Consider the following 22,500-nt stretch of genomic DNA (forward strand, 5'->3'; position numbering starts at 1 on the left):
ATTTATTTCTCCATGATGTTTTTTATCATTTGCATTTTTCTCCAGCATCAACATCAATATCACTTTTTTATTTTTTACATCAGATATAAGGCAGTCTTTGTATTTTAACTTCTGTGTGTGAGGGAGTCTTTGCTCAGAACATAATTTCTCTTAAAGAACTACATAGCTGGCTTTTTGCAAAAGAGCTTTAATGCATACAATATTCACTAACTTAAGAACCTTAATGTCTGCCACATAGTCTCTTCAAGACACATGCAAATTATGTTGAAGATATTTTCACTGAAAAATGCTTCAACTAGTTCGCATGTTTAGAATATAATGTACTTGTTTCACAGCTATTCAGCAAAACATTGGAAAATAGATATTTTCATGCCTGTTTTTTTCTTTAAATGTACATATATATGTATACATATATATTTCTTTATTAACTGCAGTGCCAAGTAAATGACTCAAATTCCAAAAGTTTTATACATAGTGCTTATCAAACCTATATATAACAAATATAACTTTGATAAATGTGTTTGTGTATATATATGTACACACACACACACATGTATGCACACATATTGCTGTAAAGGGGGATGAGTAAAACAACTAAGACAGAATGGAAATGAATATGATTACCTGCAGAGGTTTAGCCAGAAGGTTAGAAGTATTGATCAAGGTGGTGGTTGCGTAGGGCGCAACAGCAGATACTGGGTTTGGCTTTTGGTAGAAAGTCTTCATTTGAGGAACATTCATACTGATTCTGTTATACAGGTTTTGATCTTTCATTTCGTTTTGATCCATGATGTTAGTAAGGTCAGGCTGAACACCACCCAAAGCTGAAAGGTATAGTGTATGAGATTAAGCAGGTAATCCATATAAATACAATCAGTCTTAAAACAAGAAATGCCTAAAATCATTTCAGGTCATTCCTCAGGTATTTCTTTAAATCTAATTAGAGTGCCTTACTGACAAACATTGTATTTATTACAGAAATTTATAAGTATAGAGAAAGACATCTATATGGTTAAGAAGTTTACAGAGAACTTTGGACAAATGTCTTCAATTGTAAATTACAGTTGATCAATACTCTGTGAGTGGAATTTATCAAACAGAAACTGCACATCCCTGTGTTTGTACAAGTGACTCCCTTCCCAATGTTTATGTTGTGGAACTTTATGTACAATAACCTATTGTTTTGATATGATTGGTGAGACATTTGAAGGTGATGCTCCACTATGATCACTATCCAGTGACTGAAACCAGTATAACAATAAAGCTTCTGTTCAATCCCTCTCATATTTTGAAAATCTGAATCATTAAAATGAAGTTCCTACTATAAAAGCTGGTCTTCTAAACCTGTTAAATTTGTATCACCACAACTAATTCATTTAATGTAAATTGTGTCCCCAATGGAGCCCACTGCATAAATAGCATCTAAATCTCCCTTAAGTTACACTTTACCATCTTTAACCCATAAAGCGTTGGGATTTCCACTTACATAGCATGGACTGCTGAGCACATTTTATGAAAATGAGACTACCATGCACACAAAAAAAAAAAAAATAGTTGAAATATCTTCTTAGTATATAATGGTAGCAAGTTTGACATTATCTGAAAAGTCATTAGTTGAACTATAAGCTCTCTTGCATTCTGGTGGGTAATGGAGCTTTTGAGTGACAGTGCCTGACGGCCATGATCATGGCCCGTCATACTTTATGTGTTAAAAGTAAAAGAGTAGTCCTAGATACAAGTCTGAAAAATGAGATGAAAAGGTCATGGCTGAAATGCATTAGATTATAGATCTGTTTGATCATTGTGACTCAGGGGCCAACCAACAACATAAGCCATTATATGATCAACTGACTTGCTAGATGTAGTAGCTAAATCCCTCATTAATCATACTACTGTTTAAAAAAAAAAACAGATGGGTTAACATCACTGGAGTACTGCTTTTCAAAGTTGACATGGGATTGAACAACGATAAAAATATTGAACTAGACAACTCAAAGTTAAGCATCTTGTCTGAGATCACAACAAATAATGCTGATAGTAAATCACGACTTGCTGACCAACTGGCTTGTTGTTCATTAGCTTTGTCTATCGTTTCTTTTTTTTTTTTTCAATAATAGTAGCAGTAGGGGAGTTAGAATGGTAAAGTAAAGTTGTACTTACTCTTTTGGTATATTGGATCATGACATAGTCTTAACGTATTTTCATGATATTCTGAAAGTTGATAAATTAAGTATTTTATAATACAGAACAAAATCATATAAAAAAAATAATAACCATAAAAAAGAATACAGATGTGAAGTTTGTTGATGTAAACCCTCTCTTTCAGGTATCCCCACAAGAAAAAATCCAGGCTAGTCAAGTCTGGGGAACGTGAAGGCCAGTTGATATTGCTATAGCAGGAGATTATTCTCTCTCCAAAGCACTGCTGTAGCAACTGTATTGTTTCTCTTGCAGTATGAGCAGTTGGCTCATCTTGCTGGAACCATGTGTGAAGTCTACTCTGAATGGCCTTCGTGTTCCCCAGACTTGACTAGCCCTGATTTTTTTCTTGTGGGGATACCTGAAAGAGAGGGTTTACATCAACAAACTAGAGCACCTGGTGCAACTGAAGGAGAACATCAACAAAGAAATCAAAGAAGTGGGGTCTGAAACTCTTGAGGGTGTTGTGGTGCAAGTTTTGGAAAGAGTACGGGCGTGTGAAGTCGAAAATGGCTACCATTTAAGCCAAGTCATTTTTCATATGTGATGCAGTGGTGTTGCAAAATATGACTAGTCCATATTATTTTCCATTATATCCTTTATATTGTATCAAAATTTTATGCATTTAGTTGTAAAGTTAAGGAAGTTATTTAAAACTGAAACCCATCAGTGACTTTTGGGACACCCTGTACTATCTCACGGTATTAATACTGCCTCTGTTGCTAATATATGTCTTGTAAATGTTTAAAAGTTATTTTGCTAACATTTTTTTGGGTTGCTTTTTCACATGCCATCATTATATAATTTTGTATCTTTCTTTAAAAATTAAGAAAGGGCACACTAGGCAATATTCTATATATAAAAAAAAAAGACAAGATACGTATCATAAACAAGCATAAAACTATCTAAAGAGTGGTGTTTTTCTTAGCGATAAGGACAATTATTTCTTAAATAGACACCAATTTCATGCATTGTGTGTGGAGTAAGGGTGATTGTATCAACAGTGGCACTTTTCAGGTACATATTTTATCAACCCTGGAAGGTTATATGGTAAAGTTGACCTTGGTGAGATTTGAATTCAGTAACACAATGCTTTTAAAGACAACATCATTTTTCTGTCCTATGAAAGTAGTGAATTGGCATAGAGTTTAGTGCATAAAATATGATGATAAATTATGAATTCTGGTTTTCTGTGCACTGAAATCATATCTCATCAAGAGTAACTTTGTCTTTCATCCTTTAAGGTTGATATATATAAAATACCAATGAACTGGTAGAATTCATAGAATAGATACCCTGATCGGGATCTTCCCATTCTTCACTCTACTATCATAACCCTTTTAATACTAAGCCATCTGAGGTTACCCCCAATTCTACAACTCAGATCCTTTTGTTTTAGAGAATGCATATTTAAATTGCGAAATCTTTCATCATAATTTTATGTCAGAATCATCATCATCGTCATTTAACATCCGCTTTCCATGCTCGTATGAGTTGAATGGTTTGACTGAGGGCTGGCAAGTCAGAAGGTTGCACCAGGCTCCAATCTGATCTGGCAAAGTTTCTACAGCTGGATGCCCTTCCTAACGCCAATCACTCTAAGAGTGTAGTGGGTGCTTTTTACATGCCACCGGCACGAGGGCCAGTCAGATGGCACTGGCATTCACCAAGCTCGAATGGTACTTTTTACGTGCCATTTAAAATATATTCCAAACAATGGTTTAATAATGAAAAATCTGTTTAAATTCTTGAATATTTCCAAAATCAACTGCAAGAAATAAGCAGTGCATTTCAATAGAAATATTAACCATAGGAGATGACAGATTTGATAGAACACACACAGACTAAATGCATTCTAATATTTAGTAATGTTCCTTTACATACAATAAAAGGTGACTTTTCTTTTTACAATTCCTAAGTTGATAAAATATATACCAGTTATGTACTGAGGTTGATAAAACTGAGTACATTTTCCCTTCCCTCCATATGCAAATGTGTGGCCTCTGCCATGCAAAACCTAGAAATCAATACACCAATTAAATTAACAATAAAGGCTACTTTGGTTATTTTATATTTAGCCTTGGGTTAATTCATACATTTAATGCAGTTGTATCATATGTCTTACTAAAAAGTCTGGAGAGAAGAGATGCCAGTGATGGTTGTGGTAGTGGAGATTGTTATTATTTCTACTGTGTAGGGCTCACTTGTTCTCTAGTGGTATTGATTTTAGCCATTTATATGATTGCAAGCAGAAATTTTCTAAACATACGGAAACAACACCAAAATACAGAGGTATTTGGAGAAGAAAAAAGTAAAACATATATATTAAAAAAAAACTCCAACTAACAAAAAAAAAAAAGAACAAACAAAATATACAACCATATAACGTAATCTTTCGAAGTAGAGTGTGTGTTATATTTTTGTTGTTGTTATTAGGTATAAAGCCTTAGGCAAATAGATTTAAGAGATTGTATATAGTAGGATTTATGGGCTTAAAATAATAATTAGCTGGGAATACTTGTTCAATTTCATCTTCAGATTTGGTAAGAGATCCAAACAGAGAATATATGACTAATTTCAAGTAGCCTGTGGCCACAGAAGATCCTCTTCTTGATGTAAAGTGATTGCATTTTGTAGTCAGAAATCAATCAGGGGAGAACACAAGAGACAGTAGCTCACATTGAAGGTACTGGTTAAAGTTTCAAAAGAACAACAGTTGATAGACTGAGAAATATTTTACTACAAAAATCATTACATCCATAACTACTCACATCAACACCAAACACAATAAAGCTGAGCAGTTTGACCTGCTAGAAATAGCAGTCAAATTTCCTTCAACATAAATCCTACTTTCTTATAAAAAGAAAGGCTTACATCTCTCTCTTTCTCTCTCTCTCTCTCTACACACACACACATACATAATTATGTACATATGTGGCTGCCTGTGTTCATGTTTATTCACATTTACCTATAAAAAATAATGGTGTTCTGTCAATAACAATTCAATATCGATATAATAAGTATCAAACTAAAATAAGTACTGTGATTGATAAGATTTACAAAAGCTCTTGAAGAGACTGCCTCCCCACTCTCAAATATTCGCAGAGCAATGACCAAGTGCAGTAAAAAGAAATAAAATCAGAAGTACACTTCAGAATCCTGAATTTTTTTTTTTTTTTTAATATTTCAGGTTGAGTTTGAAGCAAAGGAAATATCATACTACTGCTTCTGAAATATTTGAGCATGGTTTATTATTTACTCAAAGGCGATGCAGCATCAATGACTTTCATGATATCCCTGTAAGAAGGATGAAGAAGATACAGATGTTGCTCAACATGAACTTCTGTAGGTTAATGTCTGCATAAGAATGTGGGAAGAGAAGAGGGAATTCCAGAATTATTTTCATGAGGTGTGACAGAATAGTAATGAGAGGTAGGACTGGCTGGAAGTAGTAGTCTGCAGAGCAGAAACTAATGCAATAGTGGTAGAAGAGACAGAGGAGAAACAGTGTGTCTGTTAACTAGTGAATGGAGTGTCAGTAACAGGTGGATTTTTGTCAATCCTCTACAGGATGTGGTTTTGATAATGTAGCAGTAGCAGCATACAATATTCTAAAGCATAGGTTCTCAAAGTGGGCACTACCGCCCCCACCGGTAGGCGTTGAGAGGGTCCAGGTGGGTGTTAGTGTCTAAGGGGGTGGTAGAGAAAAAGGAGGCATTGGGAGAAAGGCAGTGGATTGGGGGGGGGGGCATATGAATTTATAATATTATAGTATTGTATACAAATTATATAATATACTAAATATCAAATAATTGGTAGCATATATAAATTAGTATAATATAAAATTTTTATTTATACATAAAAATAGGGGTGGGGGCACTGAGGGTATTATGTGGGCATGATGTGTGTGTGTGGGGGGAGCAGTGGCCCAAAATAATGAGAACCTCTGCTCTAAAGAGAATCTCATATGAGCTTTTGTTGAGAGTGACACACCCTATCATAGCTAAAGTGTTCTTCTGGTCCTGAAAAAGAATCCTATTTCATAGGGTAGTCAGTTTAACCCTATTGCATTCAGATTGCTTTGTCAAATATAATCCTTACTTATTCACATTGTTTTTAATTAATCATGCATTATCTTGTAGCATTGAAATTTCAATGATGTGATTGTTTTTTAGAATGACATTGTAGGGTAGGTGTGAGATGCCAGATCTGACCAGTATGAACGTACAACAGGTAGAATATTTGGGCCAGATATGGCCGGTTTATATGCTAAAGGATTAAACATGAGAAACTATCAAAAAATTGTGAAGCCTATCATTTCTAATAACTCTCAGAGTTTTCAAGTATAGATGTAGTAATTATCATCATCATCATCATCATTTAACGTCTGTTTTCCATGCTGGCATGGGTTGGGCGGTTTGACAGGAGCTGACCAGCTGAAGGGTTGTTCAGGCTTTCCTGTCTGTTTTGGCATGGTTTCTACAGCTGGATGCCCTTCCCAAACACCAACCACTTTACAGAAAAGTATTAATTTAACCAACTGTATGGTGCAGTATTCCAGTTTTACACAATGGTAGAGAGAAGGATGGGTATGACACATGACTTAGACCAGTGAGATTAATGTGGTTTATGTTCAGTTTGAACATCTTGTAGGTTGGTGTTCACAAGAAACAAACCATCGTGTGAGTAGGGAGGAAAGATTAAGAAAGTGTTCTAGATGCTTGATATGGGAGATGAGACACAATAAATGGCTATAAAAGGAGAAATGACTAGATCAGATGGACATGAGTGGAAAGTGTGTGCTTTGGGAGTCCAAAGATCTATAGATTGCTGTGGGAAGCTTGTGCTTTAGTTGTCATCTAAACACCAACTCTTTTAACCAATCAATCCAGATTAGGTAATCCTGACCTCACATGCATTGTTGCAGCTGCTCAGCTCCAGAACAAACTTGATTGAACAGATGTGTTATCAAAGGCATACCAGTCATAATCATCTTGCCTTTTTAGTTTAATGTAAGACTACATTATTTAATGAATCTTTTCTGTATTTAACATAGCAAGATGTAATATGAGATCTTGCTGCTATTTCTAGTAGATCACACTACAATGTTGAAGACCCTTCATTGTGGTGTATTTTCTCTTCATTGGCATATACATATATTAATTTTGTTGTATAGTTATCCTCAGGTCAGTACTGTTCAAGAAGATTCAAACAGACAAACCACAAAATAGCATAAAATAATCCTGACATTCTCCAATGACAAAATGACAATAACAACAAATATAAATCTAATCAAATAAATTGTCAGGCAGGTGAGAGCTGAAAAGCTAAGGAAACATTATGGCATTTAAGGAATATCTCTTATCATTCCATTTGTAACTGACACAACTGGAATGATACACAACCATTACTGTAAAGATTTTGACAAATTACCTATAAGGACAGACATGAAGATGTTCCAGAAAGTAGGAGTAATAGGATCTATAAACATTGTCAGTGCATTCTCAAATGGCATTTATTAACCTTGAACGTTTTTGTTAACCTTAAGCACATTTATTAACCCTAAACATTCTTGTTAACCTTATACACTTTTATATGCCTCTTCTCTATCATGTACCTAATTCCTATTTCAAGGAAGAGAAATGCATATCTCCTCAACCTGGACAGTAAAGATAATACAACCCACTCTATGTGTGTGTATGTGTGTGTGTGTGTGTGTATATATATATATATATATATATATATATATATATATATATATATGTAGGGCTTTGTGACTGTTTTGTCCTTTGGTTTATCTTTCTGTTATGTTTTAAAAATATGAAGGTAGAAAGCAATGGCAGTGTTGAGAAGAATGATGAATGAGAGGGGGAAAAGCCTTGTATGAGAGAGAGAGATAGATGGATAGAGAGAGTGGGAGGGAGGAAGGGAAATAGCTAGCAATCAACATCTAAAATGCTAGTGTGACAAGTAATCAAATGAGCAAATAAAACAGTGAAATATAAGGAAGTGGGTGGAATAAAGACTGGGAGAGAAAGAGAGCCTGTGGAAATGTTAAAATAAGAGATGAGGGAAGATGAAAGAACCAACAGAAGTAGAGGGGAATTAGAGAGGGAACGTGATAACAGCAATGAAATAGAAGTGGTGTGGAAGCTGAGCAAATACTGGACAAACTAATATAGATAAATATAGAGAGAGACAAAGGGGTTGGGGGGGGGGACATGAGAGAGATTTGTGCAAGTAAACAAAATGTTGGGTGGGACAAAGAAGACATTGGAAAATGAACAGAAGAAGTAATAGCAAATTTTCATTGAGAGGTGGGAGGGAAGAATATACACACACACACACACACACTAATATAATTAAATATGTGAGAATAAGGAAATAGAGAGGAGAAATGTGAGAATATGAGTAAAAATGTGAGGAGTCAGCTTTCGAAATACACAACAGGTCAAAAACACCAAGTTCACAGTCACTGAGTAACTATTTATTTTCGTACTGCAGAAAAAAAAAAGTAATGATTATTACAAGCAGAACAAGTCAATACTTGATGTGAATTGGAGAGAAGTGGTGTAAAACTACAGTAAGTTATAGAAGCATAGGTTGTATGTATGTCTTGTAGTTTTGCAACTTTTTTTAAATGGTAAAATGCATAAGAATAACTGAAAGATAAAATAAAACAAAAAGTGGAGCAAGATTTGAAGTAGGCAGGGGACAGAAATAAACCCTGTCATTTTTCTATGAATGCTATGCTAGTTAACATTAATCTTAAGCTTCTCATATTTTTTTAATTTTTGCTTCCAATGTCTTGGGCTCTTGAGCCCAATATAAGATATCGTTATTGCTTTGAAAATTTAATATTGGCACAAAATTATAATTAATGAAGTTCAAGTATTAATAGTAATTATTATTTATTATGCTACAAATTAAAATAGTAGAGAAAAAAATGTAGAATCTCACCAGCCATGTTGCCAACCATCTGAGGTTCCTTTTGTGAAAGTTCTGCTGATAAAACATTTGCATTCCTGTAAAAGTCAAGAAAAGTCACAATTTATTTACTGTGGATGCTGTTTTTGTTGTTGTCATCTTGTCAATAGTGTTGTTAGTACCATTGGTATTATTTTCTTTGTTACTGTTGTTGTTCTTGTTGTCACTGCCTTTGTCACAGTTATTGCTATTATTATTGTTGTCAATATCATCAGTAGTGTTGTTGTTGCTGTCACTGTTGTTGTCAATAGTACAGCCATTGTTTTGTTAATAGTGATGGTTGTCTATATTATTGCTGCTGTTTTGTTATTGTCAATAGAGTTGTTAGTATTATTAAAGTTGTTGTTGTTGTCAATAGTGCTGTTAGTTATTATTGGTGGCTGTTTTATGATTGCTGTCACAGTTTCTCTTTATTGGTAGCGGCAGGAAGAAGAGATATTGATTTAATCTTAGATTCCAATATCAGTTGTGTATCTCACAAGGATACTAAGCAAAGTGTCTGCTGCTGTTATTTGACATCTCCTCCAACAGAAATCTGACACTACTCTTAGACAGCGCCAGTTGTTATTATACAGTGCACAACTAGGAAAGCTGTGGTTCAAACAACAACTCATGCATGCACGCACATGCACACAAAGACACACATACATGCACACAGATAAAATTAAAGGCTCAAATGCATCATCATATTGATTTTTTAAATTTTTTATTATATACACAAGCAGGCATTGTATTCATAAGGTGAAACAGGTGGGAGTGGTGATGGAATTCATAATTGAAAGAAAAATTTATGCATAATACACACACACACACACACACACACACACTTTACTTAGATGCAAAGGTGTCAAATATATCAGGAAGAATAAACAAGATTATTTGATGCTCATTCATGTCTTTGTTCAAAGAATATTAGTGGCATACATAAGCAAAAACTAGAGTGGTGTTGCTACGATCATAAACAAAGATTTAAGTAGGTTTTTCTTAACCAGGTGTTAACCATTATTTCACAACATTTATAATAGTAAAAGAAAAAAAAAAATGAAAAAACAAAAATTTTTTATAACATTATTGGAAAGAGAAAATGAGATTTTGCAACAATTATGCTTTTCCCAGTGTTTAATTTGCAGGCTTTGCTAATCAGGAACATTTAATTGGGACATTCAGGCCTTTTATTATGACCACCACAAATACCACTCTCACTAAGTTGACTCGCAAGAAATATCAACCAAATTTCCTTTCTATCATATCTTAACATTGTCAGAAAAACGAAAACTAATTCTGGTCATGGTTGGAATGTATTTTACCATTGTTCTGCTTGACCAGCACTGATCTGGAGCTCAATAACAGCAAGCAACTACCAAATAAAGTTTTTTTTTTAATTATACAGGCACAAGTCATTTGACTGAGGATGGAAGGAGGAGTAATGAAAGTCTGAGAAGATCATGCTTTGCTTAAGGCTATGTCTTTATGTGAGCCAAGCGGAGGACAGTTGCAATTATTGGTGTTTACTCTCAAGTTGAGACTAAATGAGTAGCAGACCTACACTCACAGGCAATCAAGCCATAACCTTGACCTCTTTTCTTCAACAACAGTATACTTCAGACTACATTATTCCTCATGTCTGGTTTAAGATAGACTTGGCTGCTATTTCAAGTAGCCAAATCTATCTTAGTAACAACTAAAAGCAAGCATTAGCAATAATCTGTGACATTCAGGTAGCATATGGGTTTTTATGTCTTTTAATGTCATGATTATATAAACATAACATTTTACAAGAATTTTGTAACATAATCTCAAAGTTTGAGCAATATATTTATGATTTGCTGGTGTAATATATAATATTTTTTACACAGCATATGTTGTTTGTTAGTAGTGCTGCTAGAAAAATCCCACCCATGCTCAATGTTGGATTTAAACTTGGTAAGGCCCTAAGCTAGGATATAGCTTGAAGGCCTCTGCAGAAATTACATTAGAAAATCTCATAAAATTGAAAACATATGAACTTAAAATATTTTGAGGCCCCTGTGGATTGCAAAACTCTAATCTATAGCTTGTTTAACTTATGCGTACATCTGATAAGGCCCATGCCTGATGTAGAGGCTCACTCTTTTGCAATCTGTTATCTTTTACTTGTTTCAGTTATTTGACTGTGGCCATACTGGGGCACCACTTTGAGGGGTTTTAGTCAAGCAAATTGACCCTGGGACTTATTTTTGTAACCCTGGTATTTATTCTATGTTTCTTTTGTCAAACCACTAAGTTATGTGGACATAACACACCAACATCAGTTGTCAAGTGGTGGTAGGAGATGAGCATAAAGTCACACACACACACACACAAATAGATACATACATACATACATTATATATATATATATATATATATATACTAGCTTAAAATCCAAACTCCATGTGAACTTTAAGCTTTCTCTTATGGAGGGCTAATTGGGCCTGTGGCCCAAAACTAAAGAGAAAGCATGATTATAATACGTCTATAATGACTATACACCCCAGTGGTGTTTGATCAAAAGTTAAGGAAGGATGAAAATGAATTCTGTAATGCAATAATTCTATTGTTCCAGTCCCAAGTTGAATTCCAACTGTTGCCAATACATCCCAAAGTTTTTATCTCCACATAAAATTAATGAAGCAAATGTTCTTTTTCTCCTTCATGATCTCTGACATCATCTGACGAATGCCAACCAAGATAGCATGAAGCAGCCAAGCTTTACCTGCTAGAAATAACAACCCAAATGCTTTTAAATCAGATTCCAATGTTGGATGTGTAAGAACCAAATGAAGGGAAGATTTTCAATCTCGGGGTCATCCTGATTCCAAATAGGCATGATATGTCAATGTAAAGCAAATGTAGACAGAGATACAGGGGTCCCAGACAGACAAAATTTCTCTTTTATTATAATAGATATATACACACACATACAATGGGCTTCTTTCAGTTTCTGTCTACTGATTCCACTCACAACATTTTGGTTAGTCCAAGGCTATAGTAGAAGACACTTGCCTAAAGTGCCATACAGTGGGACAGAACCAGGAACAATGTGGTCCAGAAGCAAATGTCCTACCAGACAACCACACCTGTTTTTTCTTTGTAAACTTTGTAGTATTCTTCACAAGAACAGTTGTTGTTTAAACAGAGATTAATCCCCAAAGAGCAGGATTAAATTCAAAGGCATTCTTCCAGTTGTGACCATACCATCTTTTTTTTTTTTATAGATGTCTAGGACTATCAATATCTAATGTACCCTTCTGTAATGTTTAAGATGGCAAGCTATAATTTGAGGGGAATTTGGTTGTTATTTCTAACGGGTCAAATGACTACATAGAGGCCTTTTTAATGTTTCATCCACACTTAATTCTTGTCAAGAGTTTATGTGACCCGAATTTCATAGCAAAATGCATAAATAAAAATGATGAAATTAAGTAGTTGATGTAATTGAGACTTAATCCAGATTCATGACTTCAAACTTCTTATTTTGAATTTTTTATGGAGATTTTCTTGGGGATGTGGGGAAGGGGGGCATTAGAACATTTTATATACATACAAATATAAACCCATTATATATGTGCATTTGTGTGTGTATATATACATGCATAGATATATATACACATATATCTAGGATTCAGTCATGAATGATCATGGGATTACACCTAGAAAGTTTCCTTCCAAGGCACAAGTCCAGGCAAAGTTGCTTATGGAAGACTAGCAATCACCCATGCATACCAAACTCCCCTCTCCATGCCACTGATGTTATCCAAGGTAATGGCAAAGGCCAATACAGCTTGGCACCAGTGACGTCACAATTCATTTCTACAGCTGAGTGAACTGGAACAATGTGAAATAAAAGTGTCTTTCTCAAGAACACAACACACAGCCCAGTCTGGCAAACGAACTCACAACCTCACAATTATGAGTCCGATACTTTAACCACTGAGCTATGCACCTTCACTATACACATATAAATTCATCACATATACATATAGATATATGCACAAATATTTATGTATACAAACACATACATATATATGTATATAAATAGATGTGCATATACACACATATATATATATATATATATATATATATATATATATATATATATGTTAATAGGTATATGTGTGTGTATATGCATGTATATATATATATATATATATATATATATATACACATATATATATATACACACACATATATATATCTATACACACACACACACACATATATTAGAAATGCAAACACACACAAATATATATATAGAGAGAAAATGAGCGATACACATATGCATACATAACATAATCTCATCATCTACTTTTTCATGCCTAATATGGGCCAGACAGAATTTACTAAGTGAAATTTCCTATGGTATGAATGCATGCATGTGGACATGCATACATACATCCATCCATACATGTTACAATGCATCTGTAGTCTTTTTCCTTGTCATCTAATTTGTGTAAAACTGTCCAACTAACTGCTGTTACCTTAAGCATGTATTCAATTAAGCAACATCCAAATGTTCTAATTCTGAACATTCTGGACAATATGTCTGGTTACTGATAATTACAGGATTCTTCTCTAGGACAAACTATTGATAGTAAATATGTATTAAATAAAAGGTATGTATTAAAGTTGAATATTTGAAGGTATGCATGTATTTGGTGTGTTTACAGTGACAGGTATGTATTAAAATTGAACTTGGCTCTGTTTGGTTATATCAAATGTATTGTAAATGTATTTTAACGTATTCTAAAGAGCAAGTGTTATGATTGATAATATTTTGATTTTTTTTTTAAATGCTAATTTATATTACATAATTTAAACATCACACTGAAGAACTTGTTTGCTTGTTTGTCTAATTGTAACCATTCTATTTTTCTCTCTCTTTCTTTACCTGCTTCTTTCATATCTCCTGCAGAAACTGGCATTTTTGCCAATTAATTCTGCTGTTCTGTTAAAAATAAAATATTAACAAAATTCTAAGTATGTTTTAGTCTCAGAGTCATTAAGAACAAAATATCCAACAAGTAGCTATTGTGGAATCATGAAAATTATAATTTTCACCACGGGTACAAGTAGGAACATTGCGTAGGTGGATTATGCACAATTATATCAATCCAAGGGTTTGACAGGTACTTATTTTAGTAATTCTAGAATGAAGGCTTTCTAACACAGGCACATGACCAACATTTTGAGCTGGATAGATTGCCACCATATTTAACTCTTACTTATTTTATCAACTCTGACAGTATGACGAAGAAAGTCAAGCTACACTGGCAGGATTTCAACTCAAAATGAAAAGAGAAATGTAGCAAAACAATTTGTAAGATATCAACTAATTATAATTAATTCATTTATGGTAAAAAGTTTAATAACATAGACAAATATTTGTTGGAGTTTTAATTTGCAAGTTGCAAAGCAGCCCCAACAATACTGGTGTCACCCAATGTACATGCTGTAAATGACTGGTAATTCGTTTGAGCAATGACAACACAGGACTTGAAAAAGCTCCTTCGTTTTGCTGACAGAAAGTGAACTGCTATAATGCTGGTGCTATGAAAAATGCACCCAGTACACTCTGAAATGTTGGTGTTAGGAAGGGCATCTAGTCACAGAAGCCATGCAAAACATTACAACAAGACATGCACCTCTAAACCACTGAATCCTGTCAAACTCTTGACCATACCAGCATAGAAAACAGAGATAAAAATAATGAGGAGGATAAGAGTATATATATATATATAAGAACACACAGAAATAGATTATCTTGAATGCCCAAGAAGGTCCCTAGAAGTAGATAATTTCTGTTACTTAGGTGACCTAATTAGAAGTGGAAGATGTCCTGAAGGTATAATTGTAAGAATATGTATGAACTGGCTGGAGAAAGTTAAGAGAGCTATTATATCTTTAACAAAAAGCTGCTATTCAGAGTGAATGGTAAATTGCATGATGCTTGTGTATGAACAACATTGTTATACAGTAATGAAATGTATAACTAAACTGTTCAGAAAAAGAGAATGACAGAATAAGTACCAGACTTTTAAAGACAGGTACAAGAGTCAATTTGTTTGAGCAAAATCCTTCAAGGTGGTCACCTCAGCACTGGCTGCTGTCCAACGACTGAATCAAGTAAGAGATTATGGATTAAAAAAAGGAAAAGATATATTATAAGGACTTAAATAATGATTAAAGAAGTGCACATTTATTTTTAACATGTCCCTGAACACTAGAATATGAAATGCATTAGTGGGAGCTTTGTCTCAGATATATGTAGAAGGGCAGATAGATATATACAAGTGTGTGTATATAAATAAAAATATACATCGAGAGAGACGCACATGCGTGCACATATTCATATGTGCACCACTCTGTGTACATACATGTATATATGCACACATGTGTATCTATCTACAAAGACAGACAGATATCTCCCATAGAAAATGTCTTTCATGTTCTCGCATATGGGAGTGTGTTAAAAATAAATGTACACATCTATATTTTGATTCTTACACCTTTGTGTGCATACTGTAATGTGTGTTTGTGAGTATATCCACCCTACACATGCCCACATGAATGTATATAGACACTCACATACCTATATATGTGTGTATGTATATGTATATATATACATACACACATTCATACATGTATGTGTGTGTGTATGAGAAAATTTACTTTAGACAAGGACAAGTGCTTTAAGTTTTCTTTAACTCTCTTCAGAGGTTATATTAATATTACAAAAATATTACAGAGTATTTATATTAATGGAATTATATATATATATATATATATATATATATATATATATATAACAAAAACATAAATAAAATCATTGCTTGCAGAAAGAATATTAAATGAATATGTCTAATAAGTTTCCTTACTTTATTATGTAAGGGAAGTCAAATATTGATTTTTATAAGACGAAATAAATATCTGGTAAGACTGCAATGAAAGGAAGTTATTATGAACTGATGCCAGAAAGAAAGGATAAAATATTGAGAGAGTGAAGAAAGATAGCCAGCATATCATATGACTTAAGTGATGGCTAGAATATTCAAACAGTTGTTAGAGGTAAATAATGAAATCTAATATTTAATAAATAATTATTTACAACCAATATATATATATATATATATATATATATATATATATATATATATATGTATTATAGATTTATATTAAAAACAAAGAATAAATAGATATGGGTATGTTTGGGAACTAACTCATACTTATTACCATGAATAATTAATACTCAAATTTTACATCAATTAAAAATACATAAATAAAGATTGACATCCAGTGCTAAACTGATATTTTCTGTACACATGTCAGTCAATAGGTCATTAAAAAAAATCAATTTATATAGTGAATAATAAATTTAGTTTAGAAATAGGTTTATTCTATGTTATTCAGGGCATCCTAAATAACATATCCTATGACAAGTTGCAATGTTAAAATTGTATCCCAGGAAGTTGGCTATTAAATAGTGTGATTTTAATAGTTTAGAACTACTTTTGATATGAGACCATTCTGACAGTGACTCAGCTGAAATTACAGATCTCATTTGGTTTTACTTAATAGTTAAAAGAAAAAAAGAAAATTTTCTTATGATCCATGAGTGGCTATATCAGAATGATGGCTCACTAACACAAAGCATTTACTATATATATCAACTATAGATAAAGTCAGAAAGGACTTTCACCCTTTCTTCAAAAGCCTAGGTTTAACTATTATTGTTGAAGTTGATGTATAATAGAGAAGTTTCTTGAAATAATTCAAATAATGATCTCTATTACATCTGTCTTAACCCTTACAAATCATTAAACTGCAATAACAAATTGCCAGCGACACAAAATTGTTGCTGAAAACTTAGTTTAGAATATATCTTTTACAATCCACAACATTTCTGCAAATGAGAATTAACATTCTTTGTATTATAATGAAGGTTTATATGGTTTAAGGATAAAATATCTTGTATTCGACCTTAGAATAATAGAAACACATTCAGAAATTGTTTGTATAATACTTCTAATTCAGAAATAGTTACTCCAATAGCCAAGAAATTTTTTCTTTACTTAATAAGCTTTTTTCCCTCTCAGCATCATTGCTATAAAACTACCCTGCTCTACTTTACTGAATGTAACACAAACCATAACTTCTTCTGATGTGGCTAAATTCATCAGAGTAATAGTTAATGTAAATGTGTACTTTTATGAATGTGTATGATGTAGATATTTGTACAACTGACTAAATTTAATCTGTTTTGGTTAAACATTGAATTGACAATCAAGAACCATTTTTGAACTACTAAACTTTTTTTATAAAGCATCATCTAACAGTCAGCTTCTTGAGATATGTTTTTAACATTGCAATTTGTCCAAGGAAAATATAATTTGCTTTTCTTTTTTGGTTAAAAAAAAAAGATATAAATAAGTATTAAATAACACTACTTATGCTCTGAATAACAGATCAATAACTGATAGTTATTCTTAGCTATATTATTACTCCTTGTTTCAGTCAATTTTGCTAATACTTGATCTAGTAAAAATAGTGTAGTACTTACTATGATACTAGAATTAAATCTTTATCTAGGTACTTATAATTAATATAGATCTTGGCTATTATTAATTCATGGACAGGTAATAAATATATACAACTTTCTAACATATTTATTTCTATTTATATCTTATTTGTAACGAAAATCAATATCATAGATATACTGACTGTAATTGATTGAATATTGAAACTTATTTAGATCTTTAACTACACCTTTATGATTTAGATCTTTACATCTTCAACTATTGCTTAAGTCACAAGAGAGGATAGTTATCTTTCTTTACCCATTCCCTCTTCCCTATATCTTATCTATTGTTTCTGTCATCCTTTCAAAATACTCACATCAAAACAACATTTCCTTTCCTTTTTATGGTAACAAAAGGTAACTTATTCTATAAGTTACTTTTGTAGGTAACGTTTGTATTTTTATTTTTGCTTGAATTCTTTAATTGTTGTTTCTTAAAAAACTGATTAATATAAAAAATGTTTACTATGGGTAATATTTTTATAACATTAACAGAGTGGGCTGAAAAATTCATAAACTGACTATGAAGGAGTGATGCTAGAGCTGTGAAATATTGCATGCATTAATTTCAGATTTTCTTATTCATAACTGCATTGTTTCTTTCTAAGTACACTGACATCTCACTGTTCAAAGAACACTTCAAAAGTAACTAGAAGTAACTTCTTTTCAAAAAGGGCAAAATGTGGCATCATGGTGTTGTCAAGTACCTGTAGAAAATGGGTTATCCCCAAGGACATTTCTGCTGACATGGTTGATACATTAGGGGATGATGCTCCAGCTTTGTCAGCAGTGTAAAAGTGGGCAGCTGAATTTAGGAGGGGAAGGGAGGGTCTTGAAGATGACCCAAGAGCTGGAAGTCCTGCAACTGTCACCACCAAGGAAAACATTGTGTCTACCACATGGTGATGGATGACAGGTGATTGCCAATGAATCGAATAGCCAATGCTATTAACATATCCTGTGAAGGAGTTAAAAGAATATCCTGCACAATGAACTTGACATGACAAACGTTTCTGCTGGGTGGGTGCCAGATCTGATACTGATTAAAAGCACATGAGACTGATTGCATCACGGGGAAAATCTGACATGGTTTCACCCAGTTTGAGCGTTGGGTTAATCACTTTGAGCCAGACACAAAGAGATGATCCATGCAGTGGAAACACCCCTTCCCACCAGCTCCAAAGAAGGCCAAGGTTGGTTCATCAGCAGGGAAGGTGATGGCCTCAGTTTTTTGGGATGCAATAGGCATTGCGCTTATTGCATACCTTCAAAAAGGCCACACCATCAATAGAGAGTACTTTGCTAACTTGCTGAGGCAGTTAGGAAAGGCTATCAAGACCAAACAACCAGAAAAACTGATGGAAGGGTCTTGTTTCATCAGAACAATGCTCTAGCACACAAGACCTAGTTTTTCAATGGCTGATGTACATGATTGTGGCTTTGAATTGGTTGATCACTGTCCCTACCCTTCTGATTTGGCCCTATCTGATTATTATCTGTTCCCCAACTTGAAAAGACACTTGGTCGCAGTACTGATGATATCATATCTGCTGTTGATTATATTTCTGAACAAAAAAGATGAAAGCTTCATCAGTAATGGCATGCAAACACTGCAACACCAGTGGAAGAAGTGTGTAGACTGCAATGGGGAACTGCATTGAAACATAAACCTCATTTGGATACATTCCATGGGAGTATCTTGCTAAGCCTGTAAACTTTTCAGCTGACCCTCATAATATCACTTGTGAAGAGGGTTTCAGTAAACTCAAGGCATTTTTACCAGTGTGAGGTGAAGATTCTGACTGATAGATACATACATACATACTCAACATCTCAGAAATGTGAAGAACTGATGAAGTTGGCCCTCGAGGTATTTGGCCTCGTGGATGAGATAGTACAAATGCATTCTTTACCAATGTTGTCGTTTGATAGCATACCCAGCCAACCCTGTACCAGCAATAGATAACGACTGTTAAAATATTGATGATGATGAATATGATAATGATGATGATGATTTTGACAATGATGTAGATAATGATAATGGGGATGTTTTTCGCACAAGTAACATTCAGTTTCAAATGACAAAAAAAAGAGTTTGAAAGAAAGAATAGGATGAAAAAAAATGATTCTTTGATCTTTAAAATATATATATATATATATATATATATATATATATATATATATATACACACACACACACATGCACACACACATACACACACGCCTGCTTACTCATGTTTTTCTTTTTTCAAAATCATTATTTTAGTTGTTGCTGTTGTTATAATCATCATCATCATCACCACCACTATTACCATTATTATTATTATTATTGGCATTGTTGTTGTTGTTGTTGTTGATATTATTTTAATTCAACTTTTTAGTCCAAGAAAACATCTGCTTTGAATTTCTTTTGGAGCCAAACAAAGGATTTCCTCGTGTTTTTCCTCCAGTGGTGCTGCTTTCTTCGTAAACTTCTTTCATTTCATTGAAAACATATGGATTGTTTGATTTCTTTTTTTTTCTCATTTATTATTTTTATTTCATTTCATAGTTGAAGTTCCCTATTTGTTGTTGTTGATGTTGTTGTTATTGCTGTTTTTTATGGTTATTGTTGCTATAATCGTTAGTATAGTGGTTGTTGTTATTGATGTTGCTGCAGTTAATGGCATTGTTGTTGCTGATGCATTGATACAGCTATTGTTATCAATATTGTTATTAATATTGTTATCAATATTGTTATTAATATTGTTATCAATATTGTTATTAATATTGTTATTAATATTGCTGTTATTGATGTTGCTCTTGTCACTGTTGTGGTGTTATTGCCATCACTGACGTTATTGCTATTAATTGTTGTAAAGGGTGTGGTTATTATTGTCATTAACATTGTTGTTATTGATGCTAATTCTTGTTGTTGTTTAACCCCAGGTCAGTCCTGATAAAAAAAAAAACCTATAATCAAAGGTGTTCCGGCGTTGACCATTTTCTCTTTCATTCAGACATAGTGTATCTTGGGCTACATCACTGAATGAGTTCTTTAACAGAGATGGAGTTAAAATTTGAAGAAATTCTCTTTGAAGGGATAAGCACTTTCACACACATGTATACACTTATGGAGGGGCAATGGCCCAGTGGTTAGGGCAGCGGATTCACGGTCATAGGATCGCAGTTTCGATTCCCAGACCTGGCGTTATGAGTGTTTATTGAGCGAAAACACCTAAAGCTCCACGAGGCTCCAGCAGGGGATGGTGGCGAACCCTGCTGTACTCTTTCACCACAACTTTCTCTCACTCTTACTTGCTGTTTCTGTTGTGCCTGTAATTCAAAGGATCAGCCTTGTTACACTGTGTCACACTGAATATCCTCCAAGAACTATGATAAGGGTACACATGTCTGTGGAGTGCTCAGCCACTTGCACGTTAATTTCACGAGCAGGCTGTTCCGTTGATCGGATCAACTGGAACCCTCAACGTCATAAGCGACGGAGTGCCAACAACAACAACATACACTTATGATGAAAAATTCCGTCCACCAAATCACAAGGCTTCAGTCAGCCCACAGCTATTTCAGAAGACACTTGCCCAAAGTGCCACACAGTGAGACTGAACCCAAAAGCACGCAGTTGAGGATCAAGCTTTCTTACCACACAGCTATGCTTGCACCTATGGGTGCTATTTCAGCAAGTGGTGGGATCATGGGGAAGCAGCACCTTACTTCAAGTTGTTGATTGATGCTGTTTAACTGTTGATCATTAATCAAATCTATGATGAAAGACTTTCTAGTTATGACTATCTCCTCTTTTATTCAGACTTAACATCTCAATGTCTACAATGTCTTACCTATTTCTTTTCTAAGATATTTTAAGTTATGGCCTTGTTTTCTGTCTCTTCCCCTGTTTATTTTCTTCACATTCGGAACAAAGTTACAAAAACAGAAAAAAAGACAACTTTCACACAACACATTTTATAAACTGTGTATGAGAGAAGGCATAACAAGAGCCATGTGTGGGTTTGTGTGGATGTGAGTTTTCTTCTATGTTTTAGTATCAGTGTGTGTATATGTGTATGTGAGAGAAGTAGAATTTATGTGTATGTGTGTGTGTGTGTGAAAAAAAGACAGAAAGACAGATAGATAGATAGACAGAGAAAATGAGGAAGTGTGTATTTATGAGTAGAAAAATCAGATAAAGAAAGAGATAAAAGGTGGTGATGTATGAACAAGTTAGAGATCAAGAACAGATATAAATAAACAAAAAATGTGTGTGTGTGTGTGTGTGTGTGTGTGTGTGTGTGTGTGTGTGTGAGTGAGTGAGCGAGAGAGAGAGAGAGAGAGACAGATGGCTTGAGCATGTAGTGCATATCTCACTTTTCCTTTGTAGGATCCTACATGGTCAGCTAGACCATGGTCATTGCTTGACTAGAGGACCAAAGAAGTGGTTCAATAACTAGCAGATGACTTTGAAGAGGAGTAACATCAACTGCTTAAAAGCAGAGGCTATGGCTATCAACCATTCACTTTGGTGTTCTCACTGCTGGAAGATGATTGAAGATGTAGGAGGAGGAGGAGGGGGAGGAGGAGAAATACACTCAGTACTACCAAAAGAGATGAGACTTGAGGCATGCACATAAGATTAATAGCTAATCTCCCCAGTCAAATATTCACATGTCCAGTGGCAACTAAAGGTGCACATCAATAAATTGCAACTGGGGATGTACAGT

At 34.0% G+C, this 22,500-nt stretch overlaps 1 protein-coding gene across 36 annotated transcripts in view; it reads right to left on the reverse strand.

Annotated features, from left to right (window-relative positions):
- LOC106876215 (roundabout homolog 2) overlaps positions 1-22,500 on the reverse strand; it is a 1,018,579-nt gene that overhangs the window by 174,992 nt on the left and 821,087 nt on the right. For all 36 annotated transcript variants that reach the window (XM_089352294.1, XM_089352292.1, XM_089352320.1 and 33 more), the window contains 3 exons: positions 9,160-9,224; positions 2,161-2,211; positions 625-824 (listed from right to left, as the gene is read on the reverse strand). In XM_089352294.1, coding sequence (XP_089208420.1) covers positions 625-824; positions 2,161-2,211; positions 9,160-9,224 — 316 coding nt within the window. The remainder of the gene's footprint in view (positions 1-624; positions 825-2,160; positions 2,212-9,159; positions 9,225-22,500) is intronic.

This window comes from Octopus bimaculoides, chromosome 5, assembly GCF_046866305.1.
Source record: "Octopus bimaculoides isolate indiv1 chromosome 5, ASM4686630v1, whole genome shotgun sequence".
NCBI lineage: Eukaryota > Metazoa > Mollusca > Cephalopoda > Octopoda > Octopodidae > Octopus > Octopus bimaculoides.